The sequence below is a fragment of the Alligator sinensis genome, unplaced genomic scaffold, assembly GCF_000455745.1.
Source record: "Alligator sinensis unplaced genomic scaffold, ASM45574v1 scaffold735_1, whole genome shotgun sequence".
Classification (NCBI taxonomy): domain Eukaryota; kingdom Metazoa; phylum Chordata; order Crocodylia; family Alligatoridae; genus Alligator; species Alligator sinensis.
In genome coordinates, this window is record NW_005842639.1 from 82,597 (window position 1) to 102,842 (window position 20,246).

Below are 20,246 nucleotides of genomic sequence, written 5' to 3' on the forward strand. Positions count from 1 at the left end.
TGGAGGAGTTGGCCCCTGCCCCTGGCCCCCGCACCCTCTTCCGCTCCGAGTCGGCTGAGGTGCCTCGCGGAGAGAAGCTCATCCAGGAGGCCATCCGTGAAGGTACTGCCCCAGTTAGCAGCCACCTGCCCATCTAGCCTGGCATTGGGTCTCCCAGAAGGAACAAAGGCACCGGGATCACCTGCTCCCCCGGGGGTATCTTTAATGGGGGAGGTTTGAGCCCCAAGGCAGAAGTTTCAGCCTCTCTCGCATCAGGGGGTGACCCCATCTCGGGGACCCTGCAAAGACACCAGCTGGGTGTAGGGCTCTTTCTCTGTGCTCCTATTTCACAAGTGGAAAAATTGAGGCAAGCAGCAAAGCAGGGTCAGAGAGCCTGAGATAGGGATTGAACCCAGGTGTCCTGAACTGGAGCTGATTCCTGTCCTTCCTGGCTCCCCCCTCAGCAGCCTCACACCCTCCCCTCTTTGTGCCCACAGTGGAGTGCCTCAAGGACCTGATTTTGGGAACTGGACGGGAGCGGGACCACAGCCAGTTCGACCCCGACGGGGGCACCAGCCCCACTGCCACCACTGCACCCAGTATGTGGCCCCAGGAGTGGGGCAGGAACCCCCCAGGACCCCAGCAGAGGGCTGGGGGTGATGGGGACAGTCACCCCAAGAGAGACCTGCCCCAGATGCCCCTAAGAGGGGGCATTTCTGATCTGAGGGGGCAGTTAGTGGGGCGGAGGGGGCCGATCTGGTCAGTGGGGGCGGTTCCCTGCATGTTATGGACCAGGGGGATGTCACTGTCAACTCACTCAGGGGGTCTGGAGGAGGCCGGAGTCTCACTGGGGCCCTGGGTGGGGGGCATCAGTATGTGGGTCCCCCCCAGGAGAGGCCATGACCCCCCCACTCATCACCTGCTCCCCCTGCAGACGGCGAAGCTGGCCCTTACAACGGCACCCTCGACTTCAGCCGGCCTGACCATGACACCGCACCCCGGGTGAGTCCCTGTGGGGGGGGCTGTGTGAGTTTGGGCAGCTGTGCCTCAGTTTCCCCATCTGCAGCATGGGAGGGGGACAGTTGCAGAGCTGGGTCTGGCCCTGTCTGTAGAGCCCAGCTGGCTCAGCCCGGATGCCTGGATTGTGCTGCTTGCTGGGGGCACAGGGCAGCGGCTTAGGGGTTGCGAGCCAGGACCCCTGGGTTCTGCAGTTGGCGGAGCCACCAGGGGTGGGGAGCACCGTGCTTGGTTGTGCCTGACCTCCCTGTGCCCCCCCAGGATGGGAACGGAAACCAGCTGCAGCAGAAGGGACCACAGGAGGTGAGGAGATGAAAGGGCAGGGCAGTGTCTGGGGTGTAAGATACCTGGGTCCTATCCCTGGCTGTGTGGCTATGGGGGAATCGTGCCCCCCACCCCCCAAGCCCCAGCACTGTGCCTCAGTTTCCCCAGCTCCCTCTCTCTGATGCTGCCTCTCCCCCCTCCCAGGAGGTGCTCCAGCATTTTGTGACACTCTACACTGCCATCCACAGCCTGCAGGTCAGTGCAGCCCCCAATGTTGCCCCACCATGGGACAGGGGCTGGGCATATCACTGTGGGCAAGGCGGGCACTGCTGCTCCCCTGGGTACACAAAGGCAGGAGCAGGACACGGGCTCAGCCCCACTCCTCTCCTGGGGAACCTAGGCATCCAGGCTCCCAGCCCCCTCGTATCTCACCCCGCCACCTCCTCCAGACCCCAGGCTTAAGGTCTGGGGTGGCACCTAGACACGGGGGCATTGACCTGGGGGTCCCGGAGGGAGTGCTGGGGGTGGTGGGGACCTGGATGCTGACTGGAGCAGGGGTCGCAACCTGGGCAGGCTAACAGGGAGCAGGGGTATGCCATGATTTTGGTGGGTCTCACCCTCTTTTCCCACAATGCACTGGAGGTGACAGGGATGTGCAGTGAATTTGGCAGGTCTCAGCATTGCTTCCCACAGTGCACTGGGGTAGCAAGTATGGCATGAGTTTGGTGGGTCTCAGCCTTCCTTCCCACAATGCACTGGAGGTGGTGGGGAGCCCACCCTGGGTGCCCCACAGCAATGCATTATGGGCTGGGGCTGGAGGCCCGCCCCACTCATGCCCCACTTTCCCCCCCAGGCCATCGTGGCGCAGCAGGACACGCTGCTGGAGCTACGGCTGCAGGAGGGGCTGGAGCGGCGGGAGCGCCTGAGCCGCGCGGGGTCCCAGGCGGGCGAGGGGGTGGCCCCAGGGCCACGGGCACCAGAGCGGGGCAGCACGGAGCTGGGGTTGCTGCAGCGGCAGCACACGCTGGTGCAGGAGGAGCTGGCCCGCTGCCGCCAACTGTGCCAGGACAAGGTGCAGGAGGTGGGGCTGCTGGAGACGCGGCTGCGGGACAGCGAGCAGAGCCGCCTGCGCCTGGAGCGGGAGCTGGAGCAGGCCCGGCGGCAGCTGGACGGGGCCCGACGTGGTCCAGACCCTCGGCGGCGGAGCTTGCCCGCCGGGGACGCCCTGTACCTTAGCTTCACCCCGCCCCAGGTACTGTGCCTCCCATGATGAGCTGTGGTGGCTGCTGGGGGGGACAAGGGGGTGCCATGAGTTTTGTGGGTCTCAGCTCCCCTTCCCACAGTGCACCGGGGGAAGCAGAGTGGAACCTCCAAGGTCTCAGCTCCCCTTCCCACAATGCCCTGGGGAGCAGGGGCATGCAGTGAGTTTTGTGGGTCTCAAGCTCGCCTTCCCACAATGCTCTGGCGGGGCTCGGCTGGGGGGCAGAGCTGAGTATGCCATGAGTTTGGCTCGTCTCAGCTCCCCTTCTCACAATGCACTGGGGGAGGTTGGGAAGCAGGGGACAGATCAGCATCTCTGGGGTGTGCAATGAGCTTGGTGGGTCTTAGTGCTTTTCCCACAATGAACTGGGGGGTTAGGGTGGCGGGGGGCAGGGTGGAAGCTCTGGGGCGCGCAATGAGCCTGGAGGGTCTCAGCTCTGGAGGCTCACTGGGTCCCCAAGTGGGGGACCAGGGGTCTAGGCTTTGGGGTGGGGGTTTCATCCTGCTGCTGACCTGAGGCTGCCAGTTCAATCCCCGCTCCCGCCTCCTTGCTCATGGCACCTTCTCCTCCCACCAGAGCCACGTCAGCGACCAGGGGAGCCTGTCCCCACCATTCCCGCGCCCCTTCAGCTCCTCCCGGGACGAGCCGACCTTCCTGATCCCCCCAGCGCGGCTGCGGGAGGGCGATGATGACCTAGACCCGCTCTCCGAGGATGAGGCCGGTGCCTCCCACCCATCCCCGCCCTCCAGTCCTCGAGGTTAGTGCCACCAGGTGCCCCTTGTGGGGTGGGGGGCATCAGCCGGGGTCACAGGCTGGGGGCACTGATGGCTGCTTCTGTCTCTCCCAGATTTCCCCCGGATGCAGGACATTCCTGAGGAGGTGGAGAGCAGCCAGGAGCTGCGGGATGGTGAGGGGGCTCCCTCGAACAGCTAGAGATGGGGGCGCCACCCCCCACCCGACCCCCTGGACCAGCACTGGTGCCTGGACCCACCAGGGCAACAGCTGCTTCTCTGCATGGGACTGCACGGGGCACTGGGGGGCCCATCCTGAGACCAAGGGGAGGGGGCGCCAATGCCAGGCCCCCCCTCCTGGGGACCACGTTCTGGCTGGGCTGAGCTGGGGCCTGAGTCGCTCTCTGCTCCCCGGCTCCATTGCCCCCGGCCCTTGCAAGAAGACAGGGGAGGGGCTGAATTTGGTCCCCCACCCTGCTCCCAAGCAGATTAATTTATTTATTACGTTCGCAGGGCAGGGGAGGTGTTTTTCATTGGCCCCGGGGGCTGTTCCAGCTGGTCCACTCTAATCTGGAGGGGCCTGGCTGCAAAGCCAACACTATGGGGCACCTGCGGCCCTGGGGACAGGTCCCCATGTGTCAGCAGCCCATTCATGGAAACGACAAGGCCTCGCAGCAGGAGGCTCATGAGTGTGATGTAGAAGGGTAAGAGGGGGCTGGATCTCAGTGCTGGGGGCGGTCCTCATCCCAGAGACCCTTTCCCTGGGGGGAAAAGCCCGGAGGCATCAGCGTGGCAGGGGGTAGATGCACCCGGCGTCACCCCCCTTTGGCACCAAGTCTGGAGCCCTTTATGGCAGGGGAGGGGCCGGGTCCTGAATCCCCTCCCTGCACCCCAAAGGTGATCCAGCAGCCTCCTGGGGAGCGTCTTGACCCCCAACAGCCCTGGGGACCCCCAGACCCTCACTCCATGGCCAAGCAGGAGGCCCCAGCACCACCCCAAGCTGCTGCTACAAAGGGGTCTGGGGGGTTAATTAATGCCTAGATCGTCATGGGGTTGGGGGATGCGGGGATTGGCTCCACGTTGGCTTCCTGTTGATTTCACTGTACAAAGAGGGAAACCCCTGATTAAAGGATCAAACCCTGCTCTGCTTCCGTTTCCTTCCATCCGGACTGTCTATGACATCCTCTCGTTTCCCTGGACTCGGCTGGGACCCCGTGGTCTCTCCCACCAATGGGGATGAATGGGGAGGAAGCTGTGGGGGGAGCAGGGAAGGGGGTTGGACGGGCAGAAAGTCCTGGCTGCAGGACTGCAGGGTTGAGATGGGGCAGTGATCGGCCCCTGCATTGGCCCTTGTGGCTTTAGAGATGGATGGATGGCCTGGTGGGTGGATGCTCTGGTGGGTGGGTGGATGGATGGATGGAAGCGCCAATGGATGGATGAATGCATGGACAGATAGAGAGACAGACGCTCCTGGCTCCTGCAGCTGGACTCTCCCCAAAACAGGGTCCTTGGCTTGACGTGCCCCCAGCCTGAATAGGGGAGGTCAGTCCCCAATGCGGGAGGCAAGGGCAGGGGGGTTTCTGGCAGCTCGGCCCCAGCCCTGGGCTGTAGTGACAGCCTCGCTGACCTCCACTGTGCAAACTTGGCACTAAGTGACTCCCCAAGGGCCCAGCAGGGCAGTGGTGGCAGAGGCAGGGTCCAGCCTAGATCCCTGCCTGGGGTCCTCAATCCCCTCCTCCTCAGAAGCCCCCAGGAAGTAAAACTGAGCAGCTTGGTACCTTCCCCACCCGCCACCCCCAGCCAGCAAAGTGCAGACCAAAGGGGCTGGGCCCTGCCCACGTGCCCGGCCTCTGGGGGTGCTGGGAGCACAGCACCAGGGGAGCCCAATCCTGCTTCCAAGGCCCAGAGACTTCCAGACACCCCGCAAAGGCACCTCTGTGCTGCTGGGGGCAGGAGGGGGGCAGGTTACAAAGGGGATGGTGTAGGAGACCCAGACCTCTTGGCAAGCTGCTGGCTTCCCTGTCCCTCTGACCCAGGGGATCCCCGGTCACCCATGGTGACATCCAATGTCACTGAAGTCATTGTAGCATCATAATGTCCCCTAATGATGTCATGGTGCCCCCCCCCCCAGTCATTCACAGGAGGCTGCAGGGTGGGATTGTACACGCTGCGAGCGGCTGAAGGATGACCTGCGCTGCCTGCCATAAGCAGGCCTGGGGCTGCCGCTATGCCCAGCTGCGTCCCCTCCGGCCCATCCGGGTATGGGGAGATCAAGGAGCTGCTGGCAAGCAGGGCCAGGTGCTGGGCTGGGGCCAAGCCTCTGACCTGCCCGTTCTCTGCTCTCTTTCCTCACCCCTGCAAGCTACCCCCTCCGGTGCCCCTGGTCCCGGCAGCCCAGAAGCCCCTGAGCCAACAGGACTGGTACCACGGCTCCATCCCCCGGCAGGAGGCTCTGGCCCTGCTGGCAGGTGAGGGCGACTTCTTGGTGCGGGAAAGCCAGGGACAGCCGGACAAGTGTGTCCTATCCGTGATGGCTGGAGGGCAGTGTCGACACTTCATCATCCAGAGCTGCAATGTAAGGGCTTGGGGGCGGGGTCTAGCCCCAGGTTCTAGTCCCAAGCCTCAATTTGCCCACCTGTAAAATGGGAGCAGCGATGCCAATTTGCTGCTGTGAGTCAAGGGGCCCATCCCACAGCCAGGACTCTGCACAGCCCAGAGGAGCCCCTGCCTCTGGCCCCATCAGGTGCCCTCTGAGACCCTTAGATAGGCGGGTGTGTGTGATGGTAATCAGCCAGGAGCTGCCTGGGTCTCACGGCCATTGCCCCACTGCCCGGCACTGGCTCTGGGAGAGCTTCATGGTTAGAACATGGATCCTCCAGCTTCCCCTCCTGAAGGAGAATTGCCCTTGGTTCATGAGCAGTACGGGGCTCATGACACGTAGCTGGGTTCTGATTCCCCATGGACCTGAAGGCCTCATGTACGGCAACCCCGCTGCCCCATGTGCTCCCCCTCCCAGGGCCAGTACTGCTTGGAGCCCATGGGTGCTGCCGCTCCCAGCATCCCTGCCCTGATCCATCTCTACCTGCAGTCGCACCAGGGGCTCACCCAGAAGTGCCCCTTTCTCCTGCGCCAGCCTGTGATCAAGGTAAACCGGCCTGGAGCCAGGGTATGGGCGGTGGGGAGAGAGCCGGGGCTGCCAAAATGTGCTGAGGGTCTCCATCATGAGGGTTCGGGGTGGTGGGGCAGGATCACACCCATCCAAGGGTTTCCTCTATTGCAGGCGAAATGGAACCTGGGCCCGGAGGACGTGGTGCTAGGGGAGCTGCTGGGCTGCGTGAGTGAAGCCGCAATGCCCCAGCCGGGTTCTCCATAAGGGGGGAACAGTCTGGGGATCAGCTCCAGCATCGAGCCTGGTTGTCAGTGACTGAGCCACTGCCATCTGCCCCGCTGGAGAGAGCGCGGTGTGGGAACTGGCTCCGGGGTCAGACCCAAAGAGGATTAGTTGATGGGAGCAAATCAACTTGGCGCAAGGTGACCAATGGTGTCCCTCGGGGCTCAGTACTCAGGCCAGTACTCTTCAACATCTTCATAACTGATCTGGATTCAGGCATCAGATGTCGACTGGCAAAGTTTGCAGATGACACTAAACTATGGGGGAAGGTGGTCACACTGGAGGATAGGGTGGGGATACAGGCCGACCTAGACAGGCTCACAAGGTGAGCAGACCAAAACCTGATGGCATTCAATGTCGAGAAGTGCAGGGTGCTCCGCCTTGGGAGGAAAAACCAGCAACATACTTACAGGCTCGGCAGTGCTACGCTTGCTAGCACCGCGACTGAAAGAAAATAGGGGGTCTTGACTGACTACAAGATAAATATGAGCCACCAATGTGATGCCGCAGTTGGCAAAGCAAAGGCAGAGACGTCATCCTCCCGCTCTACTCAGCCTTAGTGAAGGTGCCGCTGGAGTACTGCATCCAGTTTTGGGCCCCCCACTTCAGGAGGGATGTGGATAAGCTCAAGAGAGTACAGAGGAGAGCCACCTTTATGATCAAAGGCCAGGAGAGCAAGCCTTATAAAAAGGTGGCGGCATCTGCAGGCGGTCCGCGATCCCTGCTGGCTGCCACCACTGCTGGCTGCAGCTGCGGGTGGTCACCAACCCTTGGTTGGCGCTCGCCACCCCTGCTGCTGACAGCACCAGCGGCATCTGTGGGAGCTGCCCTGCTTACCACCGCCATGCTCCTGCCACTGCCGTGCCCCCCCGCCTCCAGGGACATGCGCTGTTCATGGGCTGAGGGACTTGGGACTCTTCAGCCTGGAGAAGCAAAGGCTCAGGGGGGACTTGGTGGCTGCCTATAAGTACATAAGGGGGGGTATCAGGATCTGGGAGAACAGCTGTTCACCAGGGCTCCCCAAGGGATAACTAGGTCTAACAAACTTCTAGACAGACGATTCAGACTTGGCATAAGGAAAAAAATGTTTACAGTCTGAGTGTCCAAGGTCTGGACTCCCCTCAAAGGTGGTGCCAGCACCTACTCTGGACTCATTCAAAAGGCATTTGCTGGGATCATTTGACCCCAGCAGACTTCCTGTCTCTGGCATGGGGCTGGACTTGATGATCTTGCGAGGTCCCTTCCAGCCCCTAATGTCTATAAAATCTATGAAATCTTGCCCTGGGCTGCACAGGAACTGCTGCTGGCTGGCCAGAGCCTGGCTCCATTGTGCCCAGAGCCGTGCCCGGAGCCGAGGGCACCCAAAGCTGTCCCAAGTCTGGTGGCTGACCCTTGGTAACACTGTCCGGCCCTTTCCCCCCTGCAACTGGCTCTGGGGGAGCAAGGACCCAGCTGGGTTTGCCCACGTGGTAGTGCCCACCGTGCTCTCTTCCTGCTCTGGTTGCCCATGTCCAGACCACTTGGATCTCTCCCCTCCCTCTCCCTCACCCCACAGGGCAGTTTCGGGGAGGTGTACAGCGGGCGCCTGTTGCATGACAACACCCCCGTGGCCGTGAAGATTTGCAGGGAGCCCCTAAGCCCAGAGACCAAGGCCCGGTTCCTTCAGCAGGCCAGGTCAGCCTGGGTCTGAGGGACTGCCCCTGAACTGGGGTTCTGCAGTTTTGACATCTCAGGCCTCAGGGCTCTGGCTGCGGGTTTTATCTCAGCTCATCTTGGGGGGATCCTTAGGGTTTTTCCCCCCTCCCCGAGCTTGGGGCAGCAGATGCATTGCAGCCAAGAGGCATGAGTGTGGATGATGCTTCTGTGTCTCTGCCCCCTGCCAGGACACTGAGACGGTACCGCCACCCCAACATCGTCTGTGTTGTGGGCGCCTGTGCCCGCCAGCCGCCCGTCTTCATTGTCATGGAGCTGGTGACGGGTGAGCTGGGTCCCCCTCTTCTCATCGCCATGCTTGGTGCAATACCACCCTCCCCCTGCATCCGTGCAGTCATGCCCAGGAGGCTGTGGGTTCAAATTCAGCCTTGACTGGGGAAAGGCTTGCTGACTGTACACCCCGCTGCTGTCCCTGCCTTCCAGGGGGGGATCTTTTGTCCTTCCTCCGCTGCGAGGGCTGCCGGCTGTGGGTGCAGGACCTCCTCTGCTTTGCCATTCAGGCCGCCGCTGGCATGGCCTACCTGGCCAGCCACCACTGCGTCCACAGGTACAGGACCCCGGGGGCTGCAGTCAAGGGGAGACAGCCCCAGACCCCTACTACCCACAGCCCCCAACACCCTCCTACCTGCTCCCTGGGTACCTCCATCCTCCCCCTTGCCCCGCAGGGCCCTGGCTGCCCACCACTGCCTGTTGGGGGAAGGCAACATGCTGAAGATCAGCAACTTCGGCCTGTCGTGGCAGGAGGGCAACGGCAGCGGGAAGCATGTCCCGGTCAAGTGGACAGCCCCAGAGGCGCTGAGTGAAGGTCGAGGGCTCGGGGGCTGGATGGTCTCTGGCTGGAAGGAGCTGCCAGGGGGCCCGGGCATAAGTAGAGCATGCTGCCTAGGGCACTGGGAGGGGAGGGTCAGGGTTAGGGAGGGGTGGCAGATTTGAGGGCCCCCTTCTTTTTTTGAACCTCCCCATCGCCCTGGGGCTCAAAGCACCAGGACCAGGGCTCACGCCCTCTCTGTGACAGGTCGGTACTCGACGGAGAGTGACACCTGGAGCTACGGGGTCCTGCTCTGGGAGATCTTCAGTCTGGGGGCTGCGCCCTACCCCGGCCTGTCCAGCAAGCAGGTGTTGAGCCAGACGCAGCGCGGTGAGTGGCTGGGCCAGGCACCAGATGTGGGGAGATGGGGTGGGGGGGGTGACTCCAGCTCTGCCACTGCCTCCCCTGCAGGGCCTTGGTCCGATCCCCTCTCCCCAGGGGGGCTGGGACCAGGCAGTCCTGCTTTCTGCTCCAATGCACATCATGGGGGTGACGCCTCCCGACCCCCTTGGCCCGGGCAGGGCTGCGGCTGCGAACCCCGGCACGCTGCCCAGCAGAGCTCTGTGACCTGATGCTGCGATGCTGGGAAGCCCAGCCCAGCCTCCGACCCTCCTTCGGCACCATCCACCGGGAGCTGATGCAGCTGCAGCAGGATGACAAGTGACAATGGCCCCAGCTGGACCCTCCCTGCCTCCCCCCCCCAGAGCAATCACTATAAAGCCTCTAAATCCCTTAGTCCATGCGGGTCCCATTAGCTGCTCCCTGCCGTGCTTGGAGCTGCATGGCCTCCAGCCCCTGATCCTATGATCATGTCTCCCTCAGACCCTTTCTAGCTGTAGTGATTTGCTCCATGCCGCGTGGATCCCAAATCCCCTGGGCAAACCCCCCCACAGCAGAGTAGGGGTGCCCTGATCCAGAGCCCCCCAACTTGGCCATCCCAGGTGAGCTGGGAGGGCTCATTAGCAGCTGTTTGTCTGGGGCAAACACTTGGAGCGATGGCAAAGCAGCTCCCCCGGAAAGAGCCAGGCAGTAATTACTGCAGCTGGGCACGAAGGAGCCCCTGCTGCCAGCTCGTTAAATGGCAGGGAGGAAATTAAAACTCATTGTGCTCCAGGGACTAGAACAGCCCAATTATACCCCAGGCCCCTGCTGTCTAGGGGGGGCTGGCAGGAGGGCGTTCACTGGGCAATTAAGCAATTGTGCTGGTTTATGCCCAGCTGGGGTTGGTCCCCTCCCCTCCAGGCTCCTCGCAGGGCTTTGCTCCAGGCTCGGGGAGGATTTGGAGGCACCAGAGGTAGAGAAAGGAAGCTCTGGGCCCCACAGGAATCCAGCGGGTTCTCCATGCAGGGCTGGTCCTAGTGCCTGGGGACAGGGGCAGCCCCGTCCCCCTGCCCCAGCTACACACAACATATCACCAGTGTTGTTTGGCAAAGGGAATTGCCCTAAGCAGCAAGGCGGGTGCAAGAAGGGGTCTCGGGGCACCTGGGTTCCTGCCCAGTCCCCTGCCCTTCCCAGCCAGGTGACCTAGGGCAAGCTACTTGTTCCCTCTGTGCCTCAGTTTCCCCCCAGTTCTTCCTGGGCTGGGAGCTCTTTGTGGAGCAGCACAAAGATAAGAGCTAGGAGGCAGCCCCTTTTTGCAGGTGAAACCCATGGAGAAGGTGACCTGTGGGACCCCCTGCCGGAAGGGTCCGGGGTTCAAATCCTGACCTGGCCAGCCAGGAGTGGGGCTGCTGGGAAGTTGATGCTTCTCCAGCTGGAGAGTAGGGGCTGGGCTCCATCTTCTCCCCTTCCCAGCGAAGGCCGATGGGGTCGTGGGTCTCAGCTCCTGGAATCTCCCGCACCCGGAGCCCCGTGACTGCAGAGGGAGCTGAGTGGCTGCTTCAGGGAGACGCGAGTCTGCAGCCCCCAGAGAAGGGAGGCTCCAGGCAGCCATGGCACTGCCTCTGTGGCCAACAGAGGGGCCAGGATGGGTGAAGCAGTGAAGTTTGGGACCCCGCTTCTTGCCCCTGGGGCAGGATGGAGGCTGGTGGGGAGGGAGGAGGTGTTTCTGCGGCTGTGGCAGCCTCCCCATAAGGGAAGAGTTGTGGGAGCACCAGGCTTTGAACCCAGTTCTCTCCAGGTGGAAGCCCAGCCCTTCCTTCCCCAGAAGAGCTGCCTCTAGTTCCCCTCTTGGATACAGAGGAGGGCATCCCAGTGGTTAGGGCAGGGGACAGGAGAGTCAGGATTCCCCCATGCCTGAGTTCCTTCTTGTCTCTGTGCCTCAGTTTCCCCAGCTATGCAATGGGCATCAGCCTCATAGATCAAGGTTGCAGGCTCCCTGTGGTGGGCCATGGGCATGTACAGCACCTAGCGCACCAAGCCTCATTCTCCCATGGGTGACCAACATGGCACTGGCAGGCAGGGAAGGAGGTGGGGGCAATGGGGCACTGTCCCCCAGGCTGAGCTATCCTAGGGGTGCGAGGCCCCATGTCAGAGGTTGCTGGTGGGGGTGTCTTCAGCACCAGACAGAGCCTGGCTGGGGGTACGGCCAGCACCGCACCCGCCAAGGGCGGCCTGCTATTTCCACCCCAGGGTGCTCTGAGCCCAGAGGCTGCCTGAGGGCAGGGCCTCATCCCAGGTCATGGCAGAAGCACAGGCTGTCCTGCAAAGAGCTCCCAGCCCTGGAAGGTCTGGGGAGGGGGAAACTGAGGCACAAAGGAAAGAAGTGACTTGGTCAAGGTGGGAAGGGCAGGAGCCAGGGAGGGAACCCAGGTGTCTTGAGACCCCTTCTAGTGCCCGCCTTGCTGCTTGCTGTAATTCCCTTTGCCAAATAATGTTGGTAAGAGGATGGCATGTGTGTGCGTGTGTGTGCGCGCACGTGTGCATGTGTGTGTAATGCCCCTCCTCCGGTGCAGTCTGTACGGAGAGGAATCCCTTCTCTCACCCTTGCAATGCAGCCAGCTCTGGGGTGGAATGTCTCGGCCCACCACAACAGTGCAGGCCACCACGTGACTCCAGCCCCACTTCCCCCTGCACCCTGTTCTCCCCATCCCAGGGGTAATTCATGTTCCCAGCCCCTTTGTGGAGCTTTAAACCCCACGTGAGCCCTCGCATGGCGCTCACCATGTTCCCTTTTAGCCGTGGCCAGATCCCGGAGCTGCCAGCCAATGCATTTGTGGGTCACGAGGAGATGTGGGACCCCTCAATGGCTGGTTTTACAACACATCTATTTAACGCGACATTGGCATGGGGTTAGTGGTCGCTGGTTTGCTGTGCCCGCTGTGATCCTGAGGGTCACGGCTGAGCCCACTGAGCTTGCAGAAAAAACAGCCCATTCATTTGGGGGCCTGTGATCTCGGTGGGAAACAAACCTGCTGCTGATGGAGGCACTAGGCATTGATATGGGGTCTCTGCTTTTATCTTTGCACCAGGGCAATTACCCTCCTGGTATCTCACCGCTTCTCCAGGCAATCAGTGCTATGCACTTTCCTGTCATAAAAATTACCTTTGGGTAAACAGAAAATCTGTCCTCACCACGGCCTGGGACAACAGGTTTTTTCCCAGGCCACAGAGCTTATCACCCTGCTGAAACTTCCCCCTTGATGGATGATCCTTTATTGCGCTCGCATGTGGGTGCGTCCCAAAGCCAGGAGCACGTTGGCCAGGAAAGTACGTCATGGTTCCTAGGCGGCTGGTTTAATTAACACAAGTTAATTAATGTGGAAGAGCCCCTTGTGATACCTGGGCAGAGGGAGGAGGGCCCACTAGGGAGGGGGAAGGCAGCACCCTGGTATTAGAGTGCCTTTATCCCTAGAGAAGCGTGATTTAACCATTTTGATGGGAAATCAACCCAAACTTCTGCCCTGTTCTCCCTCTCCCATGCACGGTCCTGTTGGACTTCAGTAGCTCTCAGAGGGCAGCAGTTTAACCCCACGGGTGCCAACGTGCCACCAAAGGAGTCTGGCTGCATGCCTGTCCTTGGCGTGAGGACGCTGCGTTCCCAAGCACGCAGGAGCGCGAGGATGAACCACATGCCAGGGCCCTGCACAGTCTCTCATTAATCTCTGCTCTGCTACGGGCTGCGCAAGCCGCAGTCCCACCCAGGTTTAGACTTTGAGACTGTTTGGAGTCCATCGGTACTTGTGGGAGCCCGCGAGCTGGGAAGCCGGCCTGTTGGACTATGCTCCAGATCTAGGCTGCGTCCCTGCGGAGGTGGTAACTACAGAGCAACCAACCCACCTGGATTTCCAGCCCGGCTCCTGTGCACTGAGCCTGCCAGGTCTCTGCAGTCAGTGCGGGCTGAGGGGCCAAGGGATGTGTCCATTTGCAGGGAAGACCCTCCTTCGCCTGCGCTCAGCGGTGGTGCCATGCAGCATTGCTGAGGCTGGCATGGGCTGGGGGCTTGGAGCTGGTGCTGTGGGGACACGGCCCAGATTGAGAGATGCTTTGCCCTTCCTGAGGCAGCTGGAAGGAGGAGAATCCAAGCAAAAGAAACCTGCCCAGGCCTTTAGGAGCTGGGACATCGCCGGACGGCTGGCTGGAGATGCCAAGAACCCACGGCTGGCTAGATGCCAGCAGCGTGGGCAACAACTCCTGGCATGGGCAATGCCAGGAGCACCCAGCGTCCTCCACCCGGTCCTGGGCTTTCACTCAGCGGCTCCCATCCCTGCTTCCCCAGGCTGGGCATTGTCCCTGGCTCTGGGATCCAGGGCGGTGGTGCTGGTGGACATCAAGGTGTACCCCTTCTCGGCCCCTAGCACGGCGCCACTGGGGCTGTCCCGCGGGCTCAGGAGCACGGCAACTGGCGGCTGCTCCTCCCGTGGGCAACAGAGGCAGGTGGGCATGGCCAGCAGCTTCCCGCTGACCTCCTTCAGCGCCTGCCGAAATTCCCGGCGCATGAGGCAGTAGAGCACGGGGTTGAGGCAGCTGCTGCTGTGCGCCAGGCACGTGGTGAGGGGGGGGATGTAGGTGTGCAGCATGTAGAAGCTGCTGTTCCATGGCACAGCCTGCAGCTTGACCAGCGCCCCCCAGAAGGTCACGGCCTGGTTGGGGAACCAGCACACGAAGAAGGCAGCCACCATCAGCCGCACCGAAGCGGCCACGCGGTCCCGGTGCCCGCAGTGATCCCGGGCACCGACACGGTGCCGCCGGAGGAAGCCGAGGAGCAGCAGGTAGGAGACAGAGATGGCAGTCAGCGGCCCGACAAAGGCCAGGAGCACCTTCTGGAGGTGGTAGAGACCCAACCAGCGTGGGCTGGGGAACTTGAGCAAGCAGAGCCGCTCCCCGGCCACCTCTGCCACTGTGGCGAAAACCGTGGTGGGTGCCGTGGCCCCCGCGGCAGCCGCCCACAGGCCGGCAGAGATCCAGCGGGCCACAGCGGGCGTCAGCTTGTGGCCGGGCCTGACGGCCGAGGCCACGGAGCAGTAGCGGGCTACGCTCATGGCGGTGAGGAGGAAGGCGTTGGCGTAGACGCTGAGAATGGTGAGGGTGAGGACCAGCTTGCACATGGCCGGGCCGAAAGGCCACCGGAAGTCCAGCGCCGTCTCCACGGCCCAGAAAGGCAGCGTCAGGGCAAAGTGGAAGTCGGCCAGCGCCAGGCTGAAGACGAAGACGTCGATGGCAGGACCCGGCCGGGCCTGGCGCGCCTGCAGCAGGTAGAGCACCAGCCCATTGCCCAGCAGCCCCGCACCGCACACGGCCGAGTACACCCCAGAGACCAGCAGCCGCAGGGCCCAGATGCCATCAGCCGGTAGCGCGCCTTCATCGCTCAGGTCCCAGGCGCCCGGGAGGGAGCCGTTCCTGGAGCTGTTGAGCCAGCCAGACTCCTGAGTCCCACCCGCTGGCATGCTTCCCGGCTGAGATGTACAGCGCCGAGCGCACAATCCTTAGCTCACCTCTAAGCCGGCGTGATCCAGGGGGTGGATCCTGTCTCCTGGGTGAGGGTCAGGGCTCCTGCATCTCCTCTCCCAGAGCAGGATCCCCAGCAGGATCCCAGCCACAGCTTGCTCGAAGGCAGGACAGCCCCGGCCAGCCCTGGCCTTATCAAGGGGCTGGGCCCGCGGGAGGGGCCGCGCAGGTGATTCCCCCCCCCCGAACAATCTGTTCAGATGTTTATCTAATGCTTATCTGGGGCAAATGTCAAGGCCCGGCTATAAAGCAGGCGGGCAAGCCAGGTAGGAGGAGGGCAGGGCCCCTGTAGCTGTGTGGCACGGGTAGCATCTTGCCCCCGCAGAGGTCCGAGAGGCTTGTTCACCAGTAAATGCCCCAATCGGACCCTGCCGGGATCCCCAAGCTGCTGCCCACATGGGGCCAAGGCTGTCTTTGCACCCAGGGATTGCCAGCAGGAAACAGACATGCTGTGCTAGGCACTGTACGTACCCATTACCAGAGTCGCTGCCTTCCAGGGACATCATGGCCAGACCCGTGCCCCAGGGGAGTTCATGGGACAGAAGCTGTGACCACGGTTCATTGCTGTTGGGGGGAGATGTCGCTGCATTTTTGGTCTCTGAAAGTCATAAGAGCATAAGAGCTGCCATGTGCCAAGACGTAGGTCCGTCTTGCCCAGGCTCTGGTGGCAGAAGGGAGAGTGACTTGGTCTGAGCAGGGTTTCCCCCTGTTCCTCTGCCCTGCAGCCTCCAGCATTGACGGTCTAAGAGGCTGTGATGCAGAGGCCGTGCCCCTCACTCCCATGCTCAGTAGCTACCGACATCCCTCTCCTCCAAGCATGAGCCTACCCCCTCGGTGAATCTGGCTAAGTCAATGGCAAAGAAACGAGGTGACGTCCCCCCGCAGCACATCCCAGAGTCACATCTGTCTGCATCTCCGGGATTCAGCTTTAGTCTGATCCATGTAACCCCCCACCCCTGGACGCCTGGTTCTGGGTGACATGGACAGCCCCGCTCTGGGCTCAGCCAGGGCAGCTGACTCTTGCACATGGGGGGAGTTCAGGGAACGGCTTGCTGTGTCCCTGTTCCCATCGGGCTTGGGTCTATCCCCTGAGGGGTCTCATCTCCCCTGGGAGGGAGTGTCTGAGAGGACCCTCTGCTGCATCCCGAGGAGGCTGGCTGTGCTGGGATGGGGTGCCCAACCAGGAGCTGTGGGGATGAAGTTTTGTGCCCCTGGGGCAGTGTCCCTTGATGCAGGGGGGATGTTTCCCTTGGTCGTAGATGCTTTAGGAGCTCAGGGTTTCTCCTAGCCAGCCCTGGCGTGATGCCCCAACCTGGCAGCAGGGGGTGCTGGTGCTGCAATTCTCTGATTCTCCTGGTCCCTACTGACTGCCCTGGAGCCTGTGTTTGGACATCGAGTCAATCCCTTCCTGCCCTTACCCCCTTCGTCTCTCCCCTGCCGCTGCCAGCAAGCACAGGCTTTTCCTTCATCTTGTGACGCTGTTGCGTGCTGCCATGCCACACCTCAGAAGTGGCTGCATTTCAGCAGCGGGCGCGGCCATCTGTGCCAACAGCACATGCTGGAGGTGCCGGGCGGGTGGAAATCCAGCCCTAGCCACAGGAGATCAGCCTGGATGTCATTAACAGCCCAGGTTGTCCATGACTCCGGGGGGCGGGGGGGTGTCCTTATCCAGGCCCTGCTCCAGCACCTACACAGCATCAGCATCTCTTCCTGCCCCAAACCCACGGGGGAGCAGCTGAGATGCAGGATGGGACCCAGAGGCAGTGACGGGTCGTGAGAGCCGAGTCGTGGCAGGATGGAGCTTGCAGAAAGCCGTGGGATAGGGGTTGGGGGGTGGCCGGGGACTGGGGGCCTGGCTGAATGTTGCACAGAGTTGTGCTTGTGTCTGCATGCCCCCGCAGGCCTTCCTCAGCTGCAGGGATGTAGCAGGACCCCCCAGCTCTGCTCAAGTGCAGTCTCTGCTGGGTCTGGCTTGGGGGGCAGGCAGGAAGCATCCCTCCCTTCCCCCCCACTCCAGCACCCTGGGAGCTCCTGCTGTGGCCAAGCCCAGGCTGGGCCCAGAGCCAGCAGCAGATGCAGGGAGGCAGAGGGAGGGGACACGGAGGGCTGAGCTCTTGGCGCCACCCTGATGCTGCACACACCTCTCCCCACTTGGCAGCCTCTGGGGCACCGCTTCATGGCTGTCCTTCCCCCTGCCACCTCCCGGCCGGGGATCCTTGCCAGGCCTCTCGGCCCTGGGGTCCTCGTATGAGCCCCCCACGTGTCGGTGCCTGTCTGGACCTGGCAGCATGAAGAAGATGTTCTCCTGTTCCAGCTCGCAGGTGGCGGTGAGTGATGCTGCGCCCAGGTCTATCTCCCAGGGGTCACCCCAACAGGAGGCACCATGCCCCAGTGTGGTGCCACTCTATAGCAAAAGGATTATCCTGGTACTGGAGTCTGCTCCCTGCCCATGGGTGACTAGTCTGCCCTGCTAACTGGGAGAGGAGGGGGTAGTCCTGGGTTGATGGCAGAAGGCACAGGTGCAGCACTGGTTCCCAGTATAAGGCTCTGGCTGGCATACTGGCCAAGCCATAGAGGACAGTGGGGTCTCTGCAGAGCAGGGTGAGAGCTACCCAGGCTGAGGACGGCATGGGCTTGTGTGTGTCTGGGGCTGTGGGGGTGGAGGAGGAAGGATATCCCAGTGGTTAGGGCACAGGTTGGGGAAGTCGGGGATCCTGTTGTGCTACTGTTTTCCTGGGTGGCCTTGGGTGAGTCACTTAGTCTCCCCTGTGCCTCAGTTTCCCCCCTCTGGAAGGTGAAATGCTGCCTCTCTCTTCCCCCAGGTCTATGGGCTGAGCTAGTGCCCCCAGCTTGGTGCTTGGGAAGGGCAGGGTGGGCACCAGCACATGGTGCCTCTGCAAGGACTGGACCACACAACCTTTGGGGCTTAGAGCAGGTGGGGCAAGGGGGGTCGGGGCCAGGATCCCCAGGATGGCAGGGGGATTTTGGGGTGCAGCCCTCTCCCTCAAAGCCACCTGAGCTCTAAGGCTGGCGCCCATGGGAGGGAGGGGAGCAGGAGGCATCCCAACCCGACGGGCCGGACCGGCAGGGCTGCTTTATTATGCAGGCAGGCGATGTCGCAAAGCCGGGACCAGACCCCTGGGGCCAAGGCTGTGCTGGAGGAGCCAGGGACGCGAGTGCGTCAATCCAGAGGGGCTGTTCCTCCTCCCCTCCCTGCCCCCTCCCTGCACATCCGGACAGGTGTGCTAGCCTCTGGTCTCACCTCTTTCCTGGCATCCATAGTAATAACGAGCCTCTGGGTCCTGCAGTGAGGCTTTGCCTTGCCATGGAACATGTCACGATGCATTGGAAGGGCCTGCGTGTCCTCCTGCCCCCTGCTGGCTGGACTCAGACCTGCAGACCTATGTGTCCTAAGCCCTATATAGCCAAGAGGCAGGGGATTCTCCACTGCCAGAGAGTGGAAGGAGATTGTGCTTTCTCAGGTTGCAGGCAACTGGGGGGCTGCATCCCCCATTCACTTGGCACCGGGAGCAGAGGCTGGGGAATAGCCATTGTGTCTCCATGCGCCCAACAGCCTGTCATCAGGGCAGCAGTGGAACCATTGCTCCCATTATACAGAAAGGGAAAGTGAGGCATGGGTCAGGGTGGTGACTCCCTTGTGTTCACGCTGGGAGTTGGGAACCCAGGAATCTGTGTGGCCTTGTAAAACTGAGTCCTGATGCCAAGTCCGCCAGCTCCAACCCCTGGGCCTCCCTCCCTGGGCAACCTGCTGCTTTAACCATTAGACAACACTGCCAGGCCCTTCCAGATGGGCTGGCCTGGGTGGTGGAGCCAGGAAGCAGTGATGCCTCCCCTGGCCCAGCCAGTGGCAAGGATCACCCCCCGGGGCTCACTGCATAATGGGAACTGAAGCAACCCCCTTGTGCAACAGCTACCACCCCCACACGCATGCAGGGCGTGGAGTCACGTGTGGGGGATGGCAGAGCTCCAGCTGGGGGTACAGGACAGGACCTGTGCCCCCGGATGCCTGGTTTCCCTGCCCTACTTGGCCACGGGTCTCAGGTCCAGGCTGGCTGAGAGCTCTTGCAGCTCCGTATTTGCTTTGCACCCTCTCTGGATACCATATTTTCTAGCATATAACATGCCTGGGAATAAAATACCTTGCATTTGAAAGACAAAATGATGGGAAAAAAATCTCCTTGTAATAAGTCACTGAATAGTGGCAGTGAGGGTGATTACTGCTCATCGCTGTGCTCCCTGAGTCCAGGCAGATTTTACTTGCATTCTTGCCTCTTATGTGACAGAAACTGTTCTTACTGTATTTTTTTGCATGTGATATGCGCAGCAATTTCAAGCAGATATTTGGGTGGGGGGGGTGGGATTTGCATGTTGACTGTGAGAGATTATGGTTTGACCACACCAGGACATAGAATCCTCACCTGCCTCCATCACCCCCTGGTTTTAGCAGTGGCGGGGAAACTGAGGCACAGAGAGGCGGCACTTGTCCCCAGTCATATCCAGATGAGCCCAGTTTTAAAGCCAAGGCTGGGGGGCTCCTGTGTTTAACCCAGATTCTGCCTGGCCCCGGGCTGACCCTCCCATCTCTGTTGCAGGTAGAGAGCTGGAACAAGCATGACCAGAAGCTTCTTGAGGCCGTGGAGAAGGGGGACGTGGTCCGAGTGGCCAGCCTGGCTGCCAGGAAGACAGCAAGACCCACCAAGCTCAATGCCCTGGGCCAGTCTGCGTATGTACGGTTTCCTGTCCTCCTTGTTGCTGGGAGTGGGGATGGGGTCCAGGCATCTTGCTATAGACATAGAGCCTCACCTCTGATAAATCCACAGCCCAACAGAGGCTCTTGCTGCTGCTAGATACGCCAGCCAAGGCAAGGAGGAGAACCCAGGAGTCCTGGCTCCGTGGACTCTGGTTGGACCCCTACCCCTTGCTCCTATTCCCAAGGCAGAAATGGACCCAGGAGTCCTGGCTCCCCATTGCTAGCTGCCACTCTCCTGTTCAAGGCAGAAATAGAGCCCAGATGTCCTGAGCCCTGGGGCTTGTCCCACCACCCCCTCTGCCCATTCCCAGCAGCACGGACCCTGGAGTGGTTTCTGGTACCAGGCGCCCGTTCATGCCTGCAGATCTGCTTCTCCACAGGTTCCACGTCGCAGCCTCCCAGGGCCTCACCTAGTGCTTGAGCCT

The 20,246-nt window shown here is 61.6% G+C and overlaps 4 protein-coding genes across 4 annotated transcripts in view; 3 read left to right on the top strand and 1 right to left on the bottom strand.

Annotated features, from left to right (window-relative positions):
* Nucleotides 1–4,388, top strand: part of ARHGEF2 (Rho/Rac guanine nucleotide exchange factor 2) — a 61,985-nt gene extending 57,597 nt beyond the window's left edge. Inside the window, exons 20-27 of the mRNA XM_025215281.1 lie at nt 9–102; nt 477–578; nt 914–981; nt 1,258–1,299; nt 1,465–1,515; nt 2,114–2,512; nt 3,098–3,278; nt 3,369–4,388. Coding sequence (XP_025071066.1) covers nt 9–102; nt 477–578; nt 914–981; nt 1,258–1,299; nt 1,465–1,515; nt 2,114–2,512; nt 3,098–3,278; nt 3,369–3,454 — 1,023 coding nt within the window. The 3' untranslated portion in view covers nt 3,455–4,388. The remainder of the gene's footprint in view (nt 1–8; nt 103–476; nt 579–913; nt 982–1,257; nt 1,300–1,464; nt 1,516–2,113; nt 2,513–3,097; nt 3,279–3,368) is intronic.
* Nucleotides 4,389–5,436: 1,048 nt separating this feature from the next.
* On the top strand, nt 5,437–9,828 carry LOC102388635 (tyrosine-protein kinase Fes/Fps-like). Its single transcript, XM_006033509.1, has 10 exons — nt 5,437–5,511; nt 5,615–5,827; nt 6,269–6,397; nt 6,533–6,586; nt 8,199–8,317; nt 8,527–8,621; nt 8,780–8,903; nt 9,022–9,161; nt 9,372–9,494; nt 9,686–9,828. The coding sequence occupies exons 1-10, from the start codon at nt 5,437–5,439 to the stop codon at nt 9,826–9,828; spliced, it is 1,215 nt and encodes a 404-aa protein (XP_006033571.1).
* A 3,961-nt stretch (nt 9,829–13,789) lies between these two features.
* Nucleotides 13,790–14,989, bottom strand: RXFP4 (relaxin family peptide/INSL5 receptor 4). Its single transcript, XM_014524602.1, has one exon. It carries the CDS (start codon nt 14,987–14,989, stop codon nt 13,790–13,792), a length of 1,200 nt encoding a protein of 399 aa, XP_014380088.1.
* Nucleotides 14,990–16,924: 1,935 nt separating this feature from the next.
* Nucleotides 16,925–20,246, top strand: part of ANKRD35 (ankyrin repeat domain 35) — a 14,130-nt gene continuing 10,808 nt past the window's right edge. The window contains 3 exon segments of the mRNA XM_025215305.1: nt 16,925–17,377; nt 19,664–19,794; nt 20,202–20,246. The exon segment at nt 20,202–20,246 is cut by the window's right edge and continues 77 nt beyond it. Of these exon segments, the coding sequence (XP_025071090.1) occupies nt 17,339–17,377; nt 19,664–19,794; nt 20,202–20,246 (215 nt within the window). The 5' untranslated portion in view covers nt 16,925–17,338.

Excerpts from the sequence above, each read along its gene's own strand:
- LOC102388635 (XM_006033509.1), top strand. The coding sequence starts at position 5,437 with ATGACCTGCGCTGCCTGCCATAAGCAGGCCTGGGGCTGCCGCTATGCC. Across the intron at positions 5,828-6,268 it reads TCATCATCCAGAGCTGCAAT|GGCCAGTACTGCTTGGAGCC; the intron begins GTAAGGGCTTGG and ends TCCCCCTCCCAG. Across the intron at positions 9,495-9,685 it reads GTTGAGCCAGACGCAGCGCG|GGCTGCGGCTGCGAACCCCG; the intron begins GTGAGTGGCTGG and ends TGGCCCGGGCAG.
- RXFP4 (XM_014524602.1), bottom strand. The coding sequence starts at position 14,989 with ATGCCAGCGGGTGGGACTCAGGAGTCTGGCTGGCTCAACAGCTCCAGG.